Source organism: Rhincodon typus, chromosome 44 (genome assembly GCF_021869965.1).
Source record: "Rhincodon typus isolate 14 chromosome 44, sRhiTyp1.1, whole genome shotgun sequence".
NCBI classification, from domain to species: domain Eukaryota; kingdom Metazoa; phylum Chordata; class Chondrichthyes; order Orectolobiformes; family Rhincodontidae; genus Rhincodon; species Rhincodon typus.
This window is the reverse complement of record NC_063375.1, coordinates 25,364-37,553: the sequence shown is the minus strand read 5'-3', so window position 1 is coordinate 37,553 and position 12,190 is coordinate 25,364. Positions and strand designations below refer to the sequence as shown.

The 12,190-nt window shown below is 47.0% G+C and overlaps 1 protein-coding gene across 4 annotated transcripts in view; it reads left to right on the top strand.

Annotated features, from left to right (window-relative positions):
- The window catches only part of cenpk (centromere protein K), a 24,129-nt gene that overhangs the window by 10,409 nt on the left and 1,530 nt on the right, over positions 1 to 12,190 (top strand). The window contains exons 1-11 of one of the 4 annotated variants that reach the window (XM_048619812.1): positions 154 to 242; positions 1,142 to 1,207; positions 2,017 to 2,043; positions 3,677 to 3,814; positions 5,004 to 5,063; positions 5,332 to 5,404; positions 6,281 to 6,327; positions 6,925 to 7,007; positions 8,269 to 8,367; positions 8,790 to 8,922; positions 11,457 to 11,519. In XM_048619812.1, coding sequence (XP_048475769.1) covers positions 231 to 242; positions 1,142 to 1,207; positions 2,017 to 2,043; positions 3,677 to 3,814; positions 5,004 to 5,063; positions 5,332 to 5,404; positions 6,281 to 6,327; positions 6,925 to 7,007; positions 8,269 to 8,367; positions 8,790 to 8,922; positions 11,457 to 11,519 — 801 coding nt within the window. In that variant the 5' untranslated portion in view covers positions 154 to 230. Of the gene's footprint in view, positions 1 to 139; positions 243 to 1,141; positions 1,208 to 2,016; positions 2,044 to 3,676; positions 3,815 to 5,003; positions 5,137 to 5,331; positions 5,405 to 6,280; positions 6,328 to 6,924; positions 7,008 to 8,268; positions 8,368 to 8,789; positions 8,923 to 11,456; positions 11,520 to 12,190 lie in introns of those variants that run through there. The other 3 variants (XM_048619814.1, XM_048619813.1, XM_048619815.1) reach the window with 3 other exon arrangements.

The window sequence follows — 12,190 nt, the reverse complement described above, 5'->3', positions numbered from 1 at the left end:
ATACCCGAGGGGAGGTCGGGTGCGCGGTGGGAGGATACCCGAGGGGATGGGGTGTAGGAGAAGTAGAGTAATGTAGGTGAGGGAGATATTAGAGGGGCTAATTTGGGGGAGAATAGGCTACATGAGGGGCACAGATATGATTGACAGATATGTGAGAGGTTGGGGGATATGAGAGAGGGGATATCAGGAGGGTATGGTATGATATATGGAGGTAATCGAGGGAAGAAGATATGGGGGAGAAGGTGAGGATATGAGGGAGGGTAAAATATGTGCAAGGAGGGAGATATGAGGGTGGGTGACACGGGGAGGGGGTGAAATGGGGAGAAGAAGCCATATGAAGGGGAGGGGATATGGGGAAGGACATGTGTGGGGGAGGATATATGAGGTGATGGGGTATATGGGATCGGATATGTGTGGGAAGGTGAGGATATGAGGGTGGGGTCTATGGGGAGAAGACGCTATATGATGAGGAGTGGATATTAGGGAGAATATGGGGAAGATTATGAGAAGTAGGGGAATCTGAGATGGAGGAGGGATATGGGTAGAGGAGGTGATCAGGGGAGAATATATGAAGGGGGTATATGTTGGGGTGGGGATATGAGGTAATGAGCTCTGAGAGGTGATGGAGTGGGTATATGGAAGGAGATACGAGGGGGAGGGGAGTTATGGTATTGGAAAACTTGTGTATACGAGAAAAGCGAGTATATTGAAGGGGTCAGTGTAGGAGGGGGACTATATAAGTGGAGATGGGAGGGGATATGGGGAGAATATGTGAGCAGATATGAGGAGAGGAGAGATGTGATGGGGGCTTATGGAGAAGATATGGGAAGTGGAGGCAATCAGGGGAGAGGATACAGAGAGGATATGTGGGAGTAAGTGAGGGTATGAGGTTGGACAGGATATGTGGGGGAGGGCTGTGCAAGGAGAAGGCTATCAGGGATGGAGGAGTGGGTCTAAGAGGGAGGAGCTATGAGGGGGAGGAGTGTCATGATGGTAGTGGGAAATATGAGGAGAGGGAGGATATGAGAGAGTAGGGGCTATGAAGGATGCTCCCTGATGGGGGTGGGAATGAGATTCAGGACTGGGGATTGTGACACAGAGGGAAGATCACACTCTGACATCAGACTCTTTTCTTCCACAGGTGACAGTTTCTAACACAGGAGATCAGGGACCCGCCGATCCTCGGGGTGGGGAGAAGGTCACCATGGTGAGTATGGATCTAATCGGGGAGGTCATATTCAGCTGGTTACTGACTGTCCCCTGTAGCCCCCTTCTCAAGCCTGTTACACAGGAACAGGAGGCCATTTCGCAGCCCCTCCTCGAGCCTGTTACAAAGGAACAGGAGGATGTGTTTCAGGCAGTGTCTCTGTCTAAAAAACAGCCTCACACTTGTTCCTTGCAAAGTAAGATGCTGCAGGACGGTGGGCTGGGTAGTTCGACTAATATCTGCTCGGTGACTGGGGAAAAGGGATGGGGGGGCACTTTCTGATTTAGAGGCTGGTGTTGCATGCACTTCAGGTGGTCGAGAATTGCTGCAAACTCCCCGAGCATCCAGAACTGCCATATGACCGGCAACAGGTTATCGTAGAGGCTTTTTACGAATTTTCTCCGAAGGTGCCTTTTTGACATTCATTGTGGCGTCCTGCATTCCCGATCCCTGCACAAGAGAGGTAAAGCGTGCCAGCAGGCTAATATAAGAAGTTTATTCGGGAGGGCCGAATTTGAGGGCTTCACTTTTGAGATGCAAGTACTAGTTGCTGCTGAGACACTCTTGAGAGCTTCCATGATCCAATGAGTAAATTGCACTCGCCTCCTTGATGTTTACATTTAAAATTTTTTAATCAGGGAATATTTGTGTTGTGTTTCTGTAAGCATTTTTCCCATGCAACCAGCAGATCCCCCATTCCCCATACGTTGTCAGATAATGGGGACTTTACTGCAATTTGAAAACCAGGTGCCTGGGGTGTGGCTGAGTTTGAAATGTTTTTGTTTTATTATTTCTTTCCTCTTTGACAGGATCTGCAAGACCAGATTATGGAAGAGGTGAGAATGTATGTCCATTCTGTAAGCCACGTTCCCTTTTTCCCCTTTTATCCACAGCAGGAAATCCCGCTGTGTGTGCCTCCTCCAGGCCTGGGATTGCTGCCTGTTGTCCATTTCTCGAGAAGGAAAGCATTCTTTTGTGAAACGCGACTGATCTCCAAGAGCCGGCCAAAGTGTTTTTTATTTTAATTCATTTGTGGGAAGTGGGCATCGTTGGCTGGGCCAGAAATTATATTACCCAGAGGGCGGTTAAAAGTCAACTGCATCCTGTGGTTGTGGGAGTCACATGTGAAGATGGCAGATTTCCTTCCCTAAAGGTGGGGTATGAAAGGTTTGAGTTTTAAAGATGGGCTGGAAGTTTTTTTGCTAGAGCGTAGGAGGTTGAGAGGTGACCTTATAGAGGTTTATAAAATCATGAGTAGTATTGATAGGGTTAATGGTAGGTGTCTTTTCCCTAGGATGGGGAATTTCAGGACTAGGAGCCATATTTTTAAGGTGAGAGGAGAGAAATTTAAAAATGACGTGAGGGGCAAATTCTTTACACAGAGGGTGGTTCGCGTGTTGAATGAACTTCCTGAGGAATTGGTGGATGCGGGCACAGGAACAGCCCTTCGGCCCATGATGTTGTGTCAAACATGATGCCAAAATAAACTAATCCCATCTGCCTGCCCTCGGTCCATATCCCTATATCCCTTCATCCCTTGCACATTCATGTGCTTATCTAAAAGCCCCTTAAACACCCCTATGTGTTTGCTTCCACCACCATCCCCTGGCAGCGAATTCCAGACACCTACAACTCTGTGTAAACAAAAATTTTGTTCCTTGAGTCTCAACCCCTAGTATTAGGCATTGCAGCTCTGGGGGGAAAGAAAATTCTGACTGTGAACCCTATCTCATAATTTTATAGACTTTTATCAAGTCTCCCCTCAGCCTCCACTGTTCCACAGAAAACCGCCCAAGTTTTTTTAGCCTTGGAATAAGAATTGTTTGCAGGGATATGGGCCAGGAGCAGGCAGGTGGGAATTTAGTTTGGGATTATGTTCGACACAGACTGGTTGGACCAAAGGATCTGTTTCTGTGCTGTGTGACCCTATTGGACACGATTGGATAAGTTCGAGGAAATGCTGGTCCTGTTTGATGGTAAGGGTCTGGCATGTGGAATGGGTACACACATTGAAGGTATAGATAAGTGAGGAGGGGGATGTGAGAAATACCTTTTCTCGCTCAGCGGGCGCTAAGGTTCTGGAACGCGCTGCCTGAGAGTACAGAGGAGAGGTTCGCTCGAGGCTTTCAGGAGGAGTCCGTGTGTAACAAAAAAGGTTGAATGTGCAGGGATCCGGAGAGAATGGCATCAAATGCTCACTGTTCTGGAGATGGGCTGAATGGCCTCTTCCTGTTTTGCAACTGAAGTGTGACCTGGAACTGGTGGGGGCCCGATGGAATGTTGAGTGGAAAGGACAACGGTAGATGCTTTTAAAAGGAAGTTGGGGTGGGTAAGTCGAGGGAGATCTGTGGGGAGAAGTGAGGGTGCTGAATTGGTGACAGGGGAGGATGGCTTTGATGGGACATGCTAACTGGCTGCACTGTGCCCCTGTGTGTGAAGTGTAGGTCCTTACCCTTGTGATTCCTATAGGCCAAGGAGCTGGCTCGACGTGCATCGCTGTACCAGAGTAGCCTACCTCCGCCTCTCGTCACTGCCAAGCCCCTCTCGGATGTGGCTGAGGAGGAGGTGCTGGAGGAGTGCAACGAGGCCTGGAGGGAGCTGGGAGAGGTGAGACACTCGCAGTTTATCCTGTTCCTCTGATTCCCACTTCTCTTCTGTCAGGTTTAGATCTGAGATTGATAAATCTTTGTTGAGCAAAGGTATTAATAGATGTGGGTCAAAGGTAGGTATATTCAGCTAGGCCACAGATCAGCCTTGATCTCATGAAATGGCAGTTTCAGGCTACAGGGGTTGAATGGTCTACTGTAGTTCGTAAACCATTGCTGCCTGCCTGCAGCTTTTTTCCACCTTCTGACTTCTTCAGTGACTAACTCACCTGAATTCCACCAAAGCCTGTCCCACCATTGACAGGGCACAAGTCATGAGTGTGATGGAATACTCCCGTCTTGCCTGGATGGGTGCTGCTCCAACAAACTCGAAGGTCGACACCATCCAGCAATACCCCTCTTGATCGATGTGTTCACTCCCACCTACAACACTCCCTCCATCAATGGCACGTGGCAGCAGCAGTGTGTATTGTCTCGAGACACACTGCAACGACTTGCCAGGGCTCCTCCGACAGCACCTTCCAAACCTGCCACCTCTACTCCCTGCAAGGACAAGGGCAGCAGACACACGGGGCACATGAGCTCCTGCAAGTTCCCCTCTGAACAAACGCACGTCACCATCCATCATCCTGACTTGGAACAGTATTGGCTAATCCTTCACTGTTGCTGGATCAAGTTCCTGGAACTCCCTCCCTAACAGGCACTGCAGGTGTCCCCACATCACACTGGATTGCAGCAGTTCAAAAAGGCAGTGCCACCTATGGGGCAGCAGTTAGTGATGGGCAGTGAATGCTGGAGATGTACGCATCCAGTGAAAGATTGAAAAATTTTCCTCTCTCAGTGTCACTCCTGCATCCTGTAATGGAATTGTATGTCTCATTTTTAAACATCCCGCAGTGAGAGGCCCCCTATTTATACTTGCCAAGCAACTGGAAATGTGTTTTCCACATGTCCCTCATTGAAGTCTCCTTTGTAATTCCATCACAGTCTATACTGGGAAACTTAGATTTGTGGAGGAGTTCTGCAGGTCAGACTGACAAGGGAATATTGTTCCCTGGAATATGTTTAATGGGGCGAGCTCAGTTGACGGGCAATTTCTGCGACTACCTGGTTCACATGCGACGGTCTGTCTCCCAATCTTCTTCCTATGCTCATTTTGTCATTCGCTATCATTCTTTCTCGGTGTTCAGTTCCAGAACAAACTCACCCTCGCCGATATCAGGGAGGTGGTCCAGGATTCAGAAAATCCGGTGAGAATCTGTTTTTCAAATCCACAAGCACTGCTGGAGGGTCGCTGCCATGAAGGCGCTGCACTGCCGGAGGGTCAGTACCAGGGCTGTGCTGCGCTGCTGGAGGGTCAGTGCCAGGGCTGCGCTGCCGGAGAGGGTCAGTGCTGAGGGAGGGGTGCAGTGTTGGTGAGAACATCTCCTCAACCTTTGAGACACAGTCACCTGTGGTGTATTTGCAAGGGGCACCTGCTGACTGTCTCCTGATAATTATCATTCCCTGTCTCTCCAGCTGGCTGTGCTGTTTGCTCGGGAAAGAGCTCTCCAGGCAGAGCTAAGTGTCCAAAAGAACAGAACCCCAAAACGTGAGTAGACCATAAAGCTGGAGCCAGAACAGATGAGCAAATCCGAAGCAAATGGTGTGCACTGCTGGGATGGAGGGAAGGGGAACTTTTCAAGCTTTTTGTCGTCAATCCCCTGTTTAGAAAATCCACTTGGAATTAGTGGAGCAGTTGTGGACACCTAAACTTACTGAAGGAGTTACAAACCTTGGAGAGAGTGCAGCATAGATTTCCCAGTGCTGTACCAGCCTACAAGGGAAGAAATGATAAGGGAAGATTAAACATGGATTGGGAATCTGGAGCTTGGAAGGTTTAGGGGGACAGCCTAAAATTGACAGCCAGAACCTTTCAGAAGGGCCATTTGGAAACACGTGACACACAATGTTTGGGCACGTGGTTAAAAGATTGAAAATTTTTCCTCTCTTTCTACCATCGCTCCTGCATCCTGTAGTGGAATTGCGGGTCTCACTTTTAAACATCCTGCAGTGAGAGTCTTGTCTTCATGGCCCCCTATTTATACTTGCCAGGCGACTGGAAATGTGTTCTCCACATCTACCTCATTGAAGTCCCCTTTGTAATTCCATCATAGTACATACTGCAATAGACACACAATGTTTCGACTCGGGGTTGTGAGGTGGATGGGACAGTTTGGAACTCTCCTGCAAGTGGCACTTTAAAGCCTGGTCTGTTAATCTTAAGTCCAAGAGATTGAGAGATTTATGTTAATCAAAAGCACTGAGCAATTATGGAGCAAAGGCGGTATATGAAGTTAGCTCACACATCAGTCGTGATCATGTTGAATGGTGGACCAGGCTCAAGGACGGGGCTGAAAGGAGCAAAAAGAGGCTCAAACTTGTCAGATTTTATGTTTCATGTTTTTTTAATGTTTCTCTTCTGTAGCTCTACTGGCCAATAATGAGGTGCTGACTTGTTTGGGGAAGCAAGAGGTGAGATCGTTTTCTTTACCCTGAATTACATATTTTCAGTGTGTTGAATGAGTTTTGCTCTGTATCTTACCCTATACTGTAGCTGTCCTGGGAATGTTTGATGGAAACAGTACTGAAGAACATTTACTTTCAGTTTAAAAGAGTAGAGAAAGTAGAAGAGTAGAGGAAGCTTTACTTTGTATCTAACACTGTGCTGTTCCTGTCCTGGGAGTGTTTGTTGGGGACTGTATTGAGGGACATTTACTTTAATTTTTAAACGAGTAGAGGCAACTTTACCCTGTACCTAACCCTGTGCTGTACCTGCCCTGGAAGTGTTTATGGGGACAGTGTAGTTTTACTTCCAGTTTAAAAGAAACAAGAGAGCTTTACTGTGTACCTACTTCATCCTGTACCTGTCCTGGGAATGTTTGATGGGGACACTGAAGGGAGCTATAATTTCAGTTTAAAAGGGTACAGCAAGCTTTATCTGAATTTAAAGGAAGCTTCAGTCTCTGTCTAGCCCATGTTGTACTTTACCCTCTGTTTAGCTGGCATACAATAATAGGGCGAGCTGTTGGTTACTGTGTCTTTTCATAACCTACCTGTCTGCTCTATCAGTTACAGAATACCATCAAACAACTGGAGATGATCCTGTCTTGCGTCAGAGCAAGGAAGAAATCCTTACAGGAGGAGTTGGAGAGGTTTGTCAGAGATAATTCTGCTCTTTATTCCCCCCCCCTCCTCCCACCAGCTTGGTTCAGTTTGTGGGTGCCCAGACTGAGTTGCTGCAGGCCGTTGAGTCTCTGGGCTGAGTTGGCCCCAAAGCTAAACGCACTGTAAATATACGCTAGTAGCCAACAAATCCCAGAGACATTTCTGACTAGAGGGTGCTTCTCAAGTATTCTCTGGGCAAGGAGATGGAAGGGGTAAATCGCTGACAACAGCTTCCCAACATCTTCAGCCCATGCAGGAGGGACAGTACATTCCTGTGAGAGCTGAGCGGCAGTCTTTACGTCCATGACGGTATCCCACATGTGACACACTGTCTCTCGAACGAGGTGGATGGAGTCTAAAAGCAGTAAGGTCCAGGTTCATGAGTGGAACACGTGGCGAATTAGAGTAGAGGCCTTGAATGGACCTGCAGAGGGATCTAGGTGTCCCTGGGTATGAATCACAGAAAGTTAGTCTGCAGGTACAGCAAGTAATCAGGAAAGCTAGTAGAATTAGAACTTTCATTTATCTTGAAGAAAACTGATGCTAGTTAAAATTATTTAGTGAACTGATGAGTCTGCATCTGGAATACTTTACACAGTATTTCCCTCCTTTATTTAAGGAAATATGTAAATGCTTTGGAGGCAGTTCAGAAAAGATTTTACCCAGAATGATCCCTGGAAAAGTTGGATAGACAGGGCTTGTATCAACTGGAATTTAGCAGAGTAAGGAGACTTGATTGAAACATCTAAGATTCTGAGGGAGTCTTGACAGGGTGAGGTATAGAGAGATTTTTTCCACTTGTTGGGGAATTTAGAGCAAAGGGCTTGACTTTAAAAATCAGAGGTTACCTATTCATAACAGAGGTGACCCATTTAAGACAGAGAGTAGGCAAAATTTTTAAACTTGGGCAGAAGGGTCACAGGACCCGAAACATAAACTCTGCTTTCTCTCTACAGATGCTGGGTTTCTCTGGCATTTTCCATTTTTGTTTCAGATTTCCAGAATCTGCTGATCTTTGTGTTATTTTAGTGGGTAGATTCTTGATAAATGAGGGTTTGGGTGAACGGTTCTAAAGTGTAGGCCCGGATGTGGTTTTGAGATTACAACCAGATCAACCATGATCTTGTTAAATGAAGAGCTGGCTGAATGGGCCTCCTTCTATTCCTGTGTAACAGGCTCGAAGAGAGGGCTTAGCGGCCTCATACTCCTACTTTTCAAGATCCTCTTTTCTCGTGGGATTTTTTGCAGGGAGCAGAAGTGGCTTGAGGAACAGCTGGAGTTAGAAAAGACCGTGCAGGAGAGATTTGACCATCAGCAGCAGAACTTCCTTGTTATCTCCAAGAACAGGTGAGGGACAGACCCTTGAGTTGGGATATGCTGGATATTGAGTGCGCTATACTGTCTTCCACACCACCCCCAACCATGCTGCCCCTTTTCATGTATAGTTCCACCACCACACTATCAGCGCTGCGGGAGCGCCGCGCTGTCGGAGGGTCAACGCTGCGGGAGCGCCGCACTGTCGGAGGGTCAGCACCAAGAGAATGCCACACTGTCTTGTTGTTAAACCTCAGGCCACTGTTTGCGCTCAAGTGGATCCCAGCATCATTTGTGGTGGAAGAGTGGGGAGCTGGGTGAATTATCTTGATGTTGTTAGGCCAGAATTTATCCCTGAGGCAGCACTGTTTTGGTCAGTTGTTCAGCTCCTCATTTGGGTGCAGACTGCCTGATGCCTTAGTTGATTTCCTCTGCTCTCCCTTCCTATACCTTAGCGAGATCCAGAAGTTGAAAAGCCGCTTGGAGAAGGTGACTAATCGGAAGGACGAGCTCCTGTCTGCCCTCGGAAAATTCTTGGATGTGCATTATCCTCCCCCCAGTGAGAAAGACACCCAGTCAAAGACGGTGGTAAGCAGTGGGTGCTGGACCCGAGAATGGGAGCAGGAGACTGCCGTTTGGCTCATTGACACTGCTTTTGCATTCAATTTGATGGTGACTAATGTTGGGCTTCAAATCTGCTTCCCCACACGCTCTCTTACGCTTTCGATTTCCTGGACATCCAAAAATTGCGGTTAGAGCTTCCATGTCCTCCAGGGTGGAGAATGCCAAAGAATCACCACCCTCTGAGTGAAAACATTTCTCCCCAGCTGAGTCATCCTGAGATTGTGCCCTCCCCTGTGTTTTAGATTTCCCAACCAGTCGGTATGATCTCTCAGCCTTTCCCCTGTCTGAGCCCCTTCAAATTCTTGTGGCCTCAAAGATTACTCCCTCTTTGATTCTTTTATTTTGATTTGATTTATTGTCACATGTACCTAGGTATGGTGAAAAGTTTTGTGTGCAGTACAGGCAGATCATACCGTACAAGTTGCATTAGTGTAATAGAACAGAGCGAGGAATACAATGTTTTAACTGCCGAGAAGGTGCACGGAGAGAGAGGTTAACATTAAATTTAAAATTTGAGAGGTCCATTCAGGAGTCTAATAACAGCGAGGAAGAAGCTATTCTTGAATCTGTTAGTACATGTGTTTAAGCTTTTGTATCTTCAGCCCTGTGATCTTGTGAGTGTCTGTGGGGCAGAAACTCCATCTACATGTACAGAGAGCTACATTGGGCTCTTTCTGTCCGGTTTTCCTGCACCTTCAGTTTTAATTTCAGTGTTCGGTTCGTCAGTCTCGGAGAATGTCTGAGGGTTATTGCACCGCACCTCTCCCAGTACGGATGCAATCTGCTCAACATACACCTCACAGTGTTAGCCTGCGTTTGCCTCTATGTGGAGTGTCTGCTGTTTCCTGTTCAGTGCACACCTTGACCAATTGATAGCTAATGGGTTTCTTAGAAAATTGTTGTTGTAGAAGCGCAGGGGAGAGGCCCATTGGCCCATTGGCTATGGCCGTCCAAATCTGTAATTAACTTAGTTGCATTTCCATGCCTTCTCCCCATGACTTAACCCTGTGTGTTCTTCCTTTCTGGATAACTATACAATTACCTCTCGAAATCCTCGATTTGAACCTGCTTCCCCCCACTCCATGCTTTCAGGCAGCGTGTTCCAGACCCTAACTACTTGCAGCGTGAAAACCTTTCTCCTCATGTTGCCCTTTCAACCAATTGCTTCAATCCATGTCCTCTCTGACTCTCAATCCTTCCACTAATGGGAACAGTTTCTCCCTTTCCACTGTGTTCCAGGCCCCCTCTGGGTTTTGAACACCTCACTCAAATGCCTGTCCTGTTCTTCTCTTCCAAGGACGACATTCCCAGTTTCTTCACTGTCCACATTATTGAGGCCCCTCAGGACTGGAACTGTACAATCCTGGTTGACTTCATCTTGGCGTCAACCCTGCTTTCTTGCCTGCTCGTCATGACCCTTTGACCTCAGCTGAAGAATAAAATCAAGTCAGAAATTACTGTAAAAACTCAGCAGGTCTAGCTGCATGTATGGAGAGAAAGCAGAGTTAACGTTTCAGGTCCAGTGACGGTTCTTCAGAACTATTTAAAGAGCTGTCTATCTCCTCCTTGATGTCCCGGCATCCACTGCAGTCTGGGGGAATTCCACAGATTCATGACCCTTTGAAAGAAGTAATTTTTCTTCATCTCTGTTTTAAATCTGCTACCCTTTATCATAAAACTATGATTTCTTGTTCTACATTGCCTGACAAGGAGAAATACCTAGTTTATAACTACGTTGAAATCACCTTTAGCACTTTAACTATCCCAATTAAATCTACTTTCATCTTTCTCCAGAGAGTATAGGCCTAAATTATGCAATTTCTTTTTACAAAACAAGCCCTTCATCTCTGAAATCAATCTAGTTAGCCTACTGTGAAATGCCTCCAATGCCAATACATTCCTCGTCAAGTAAAAGGGCCAAAACTGTATGCAAAATGCATTGGACACACCAGTTTCTTGTACAGTTGTAGTAGTACGTCCCTATTAAGAAGGGTCCAGACCTGAAATGTCAGCTTTCTTGCTCCTCTGATGCTGCTTTGCCTGCTGTGTTCATCCAGCTCTACATCTTATCTCCTATTTTCATACTGTTCTCCTTTAGCAATAAATTTACAAATTCAACTTGCCTTTTGTATTACCTGCTATACACAAATGCTACTTTCCTGAGATTCATGTTTTAAGACACCCAGATCCCTCAGCACTCTGAATTTTCTCATTCCTCGGAAGCTTTCTATTTTGCACACTTCACATTCCAAAAACATATCTGCAATCCTTGCATGACCTAGTCTCCATCAAAACATTTCAGTCTCGGTGTATTCTTCAACCGTCGGCTTTGCGTTCCTATTACAGTGAAGTGACACTGGGTGAACTGCTGACTTAAAGGGCCAGTCCAGATACGATAAGCCAAAAGGCGGCTGCGTTATGAGGTGCTGGGGTGGTGAGGGAAGTAGGTGCCGGCTTGAGGACCATCATTAACCCTTGTATGACTTCTCGCTTTCCAGAGATCGGCCGCTGAGAGAGATAAAGGCTCGGCCAACTTCATCACGCTTCATGAGATCCTTGAGGTGGGCATTGTGGCCAATGGGGTCGGTGAGGACTTGGGGGAGTGTTTCAGTTTGCTGCAGGCTACTGTGGGATTGGAGGTTTGGCCTGGGGTTGGTAACCACCTCCTGTGCTTCCAATGTGAGCCGAGACTGACCCTCCCAGACTGTGATCAAGATTGGGGATAATTCTGGTTTAAATGCCTCCATCAGTGCATTACACCCTCAGTACCACATTGGGAGGTTGTCAGGTCTAGATTTGGGATGCAAAGTGCCTACATATTAGATACAGAGACCAGCCTGAGAGCTAACATGCAACTATTGCACAGTACTGTGAGTAGATACTCCTTTCTACAGGAGCATAAATCAAACAAAATCTAACCGTGCGCTGCTCAAGGAAGTTGAATTTTAAGCAACATCTCAATGCATGAGATAGCGAGGGAGAGACACCTGGGAGGGTTTTACAGATGGAATTCCAGAGATTAGGGCCCAGGACAGCTCAAGGCATGGCTGGACTGGTGGAATGACAAAATCGGGGAATGTGAAAGAGACCAGAATTGGAGGAGCACAGACTTCTCAGAGAATAGAAGGAGGTGAGTAGAGACAGGGATGGATGAGTGTAGAGGGCTGGAGGAGGTGACGGAGGGTGTAGGGGGCTGGAAGAGGGGAGGGAGGGTGTAGGGGGCTGGAGGAGG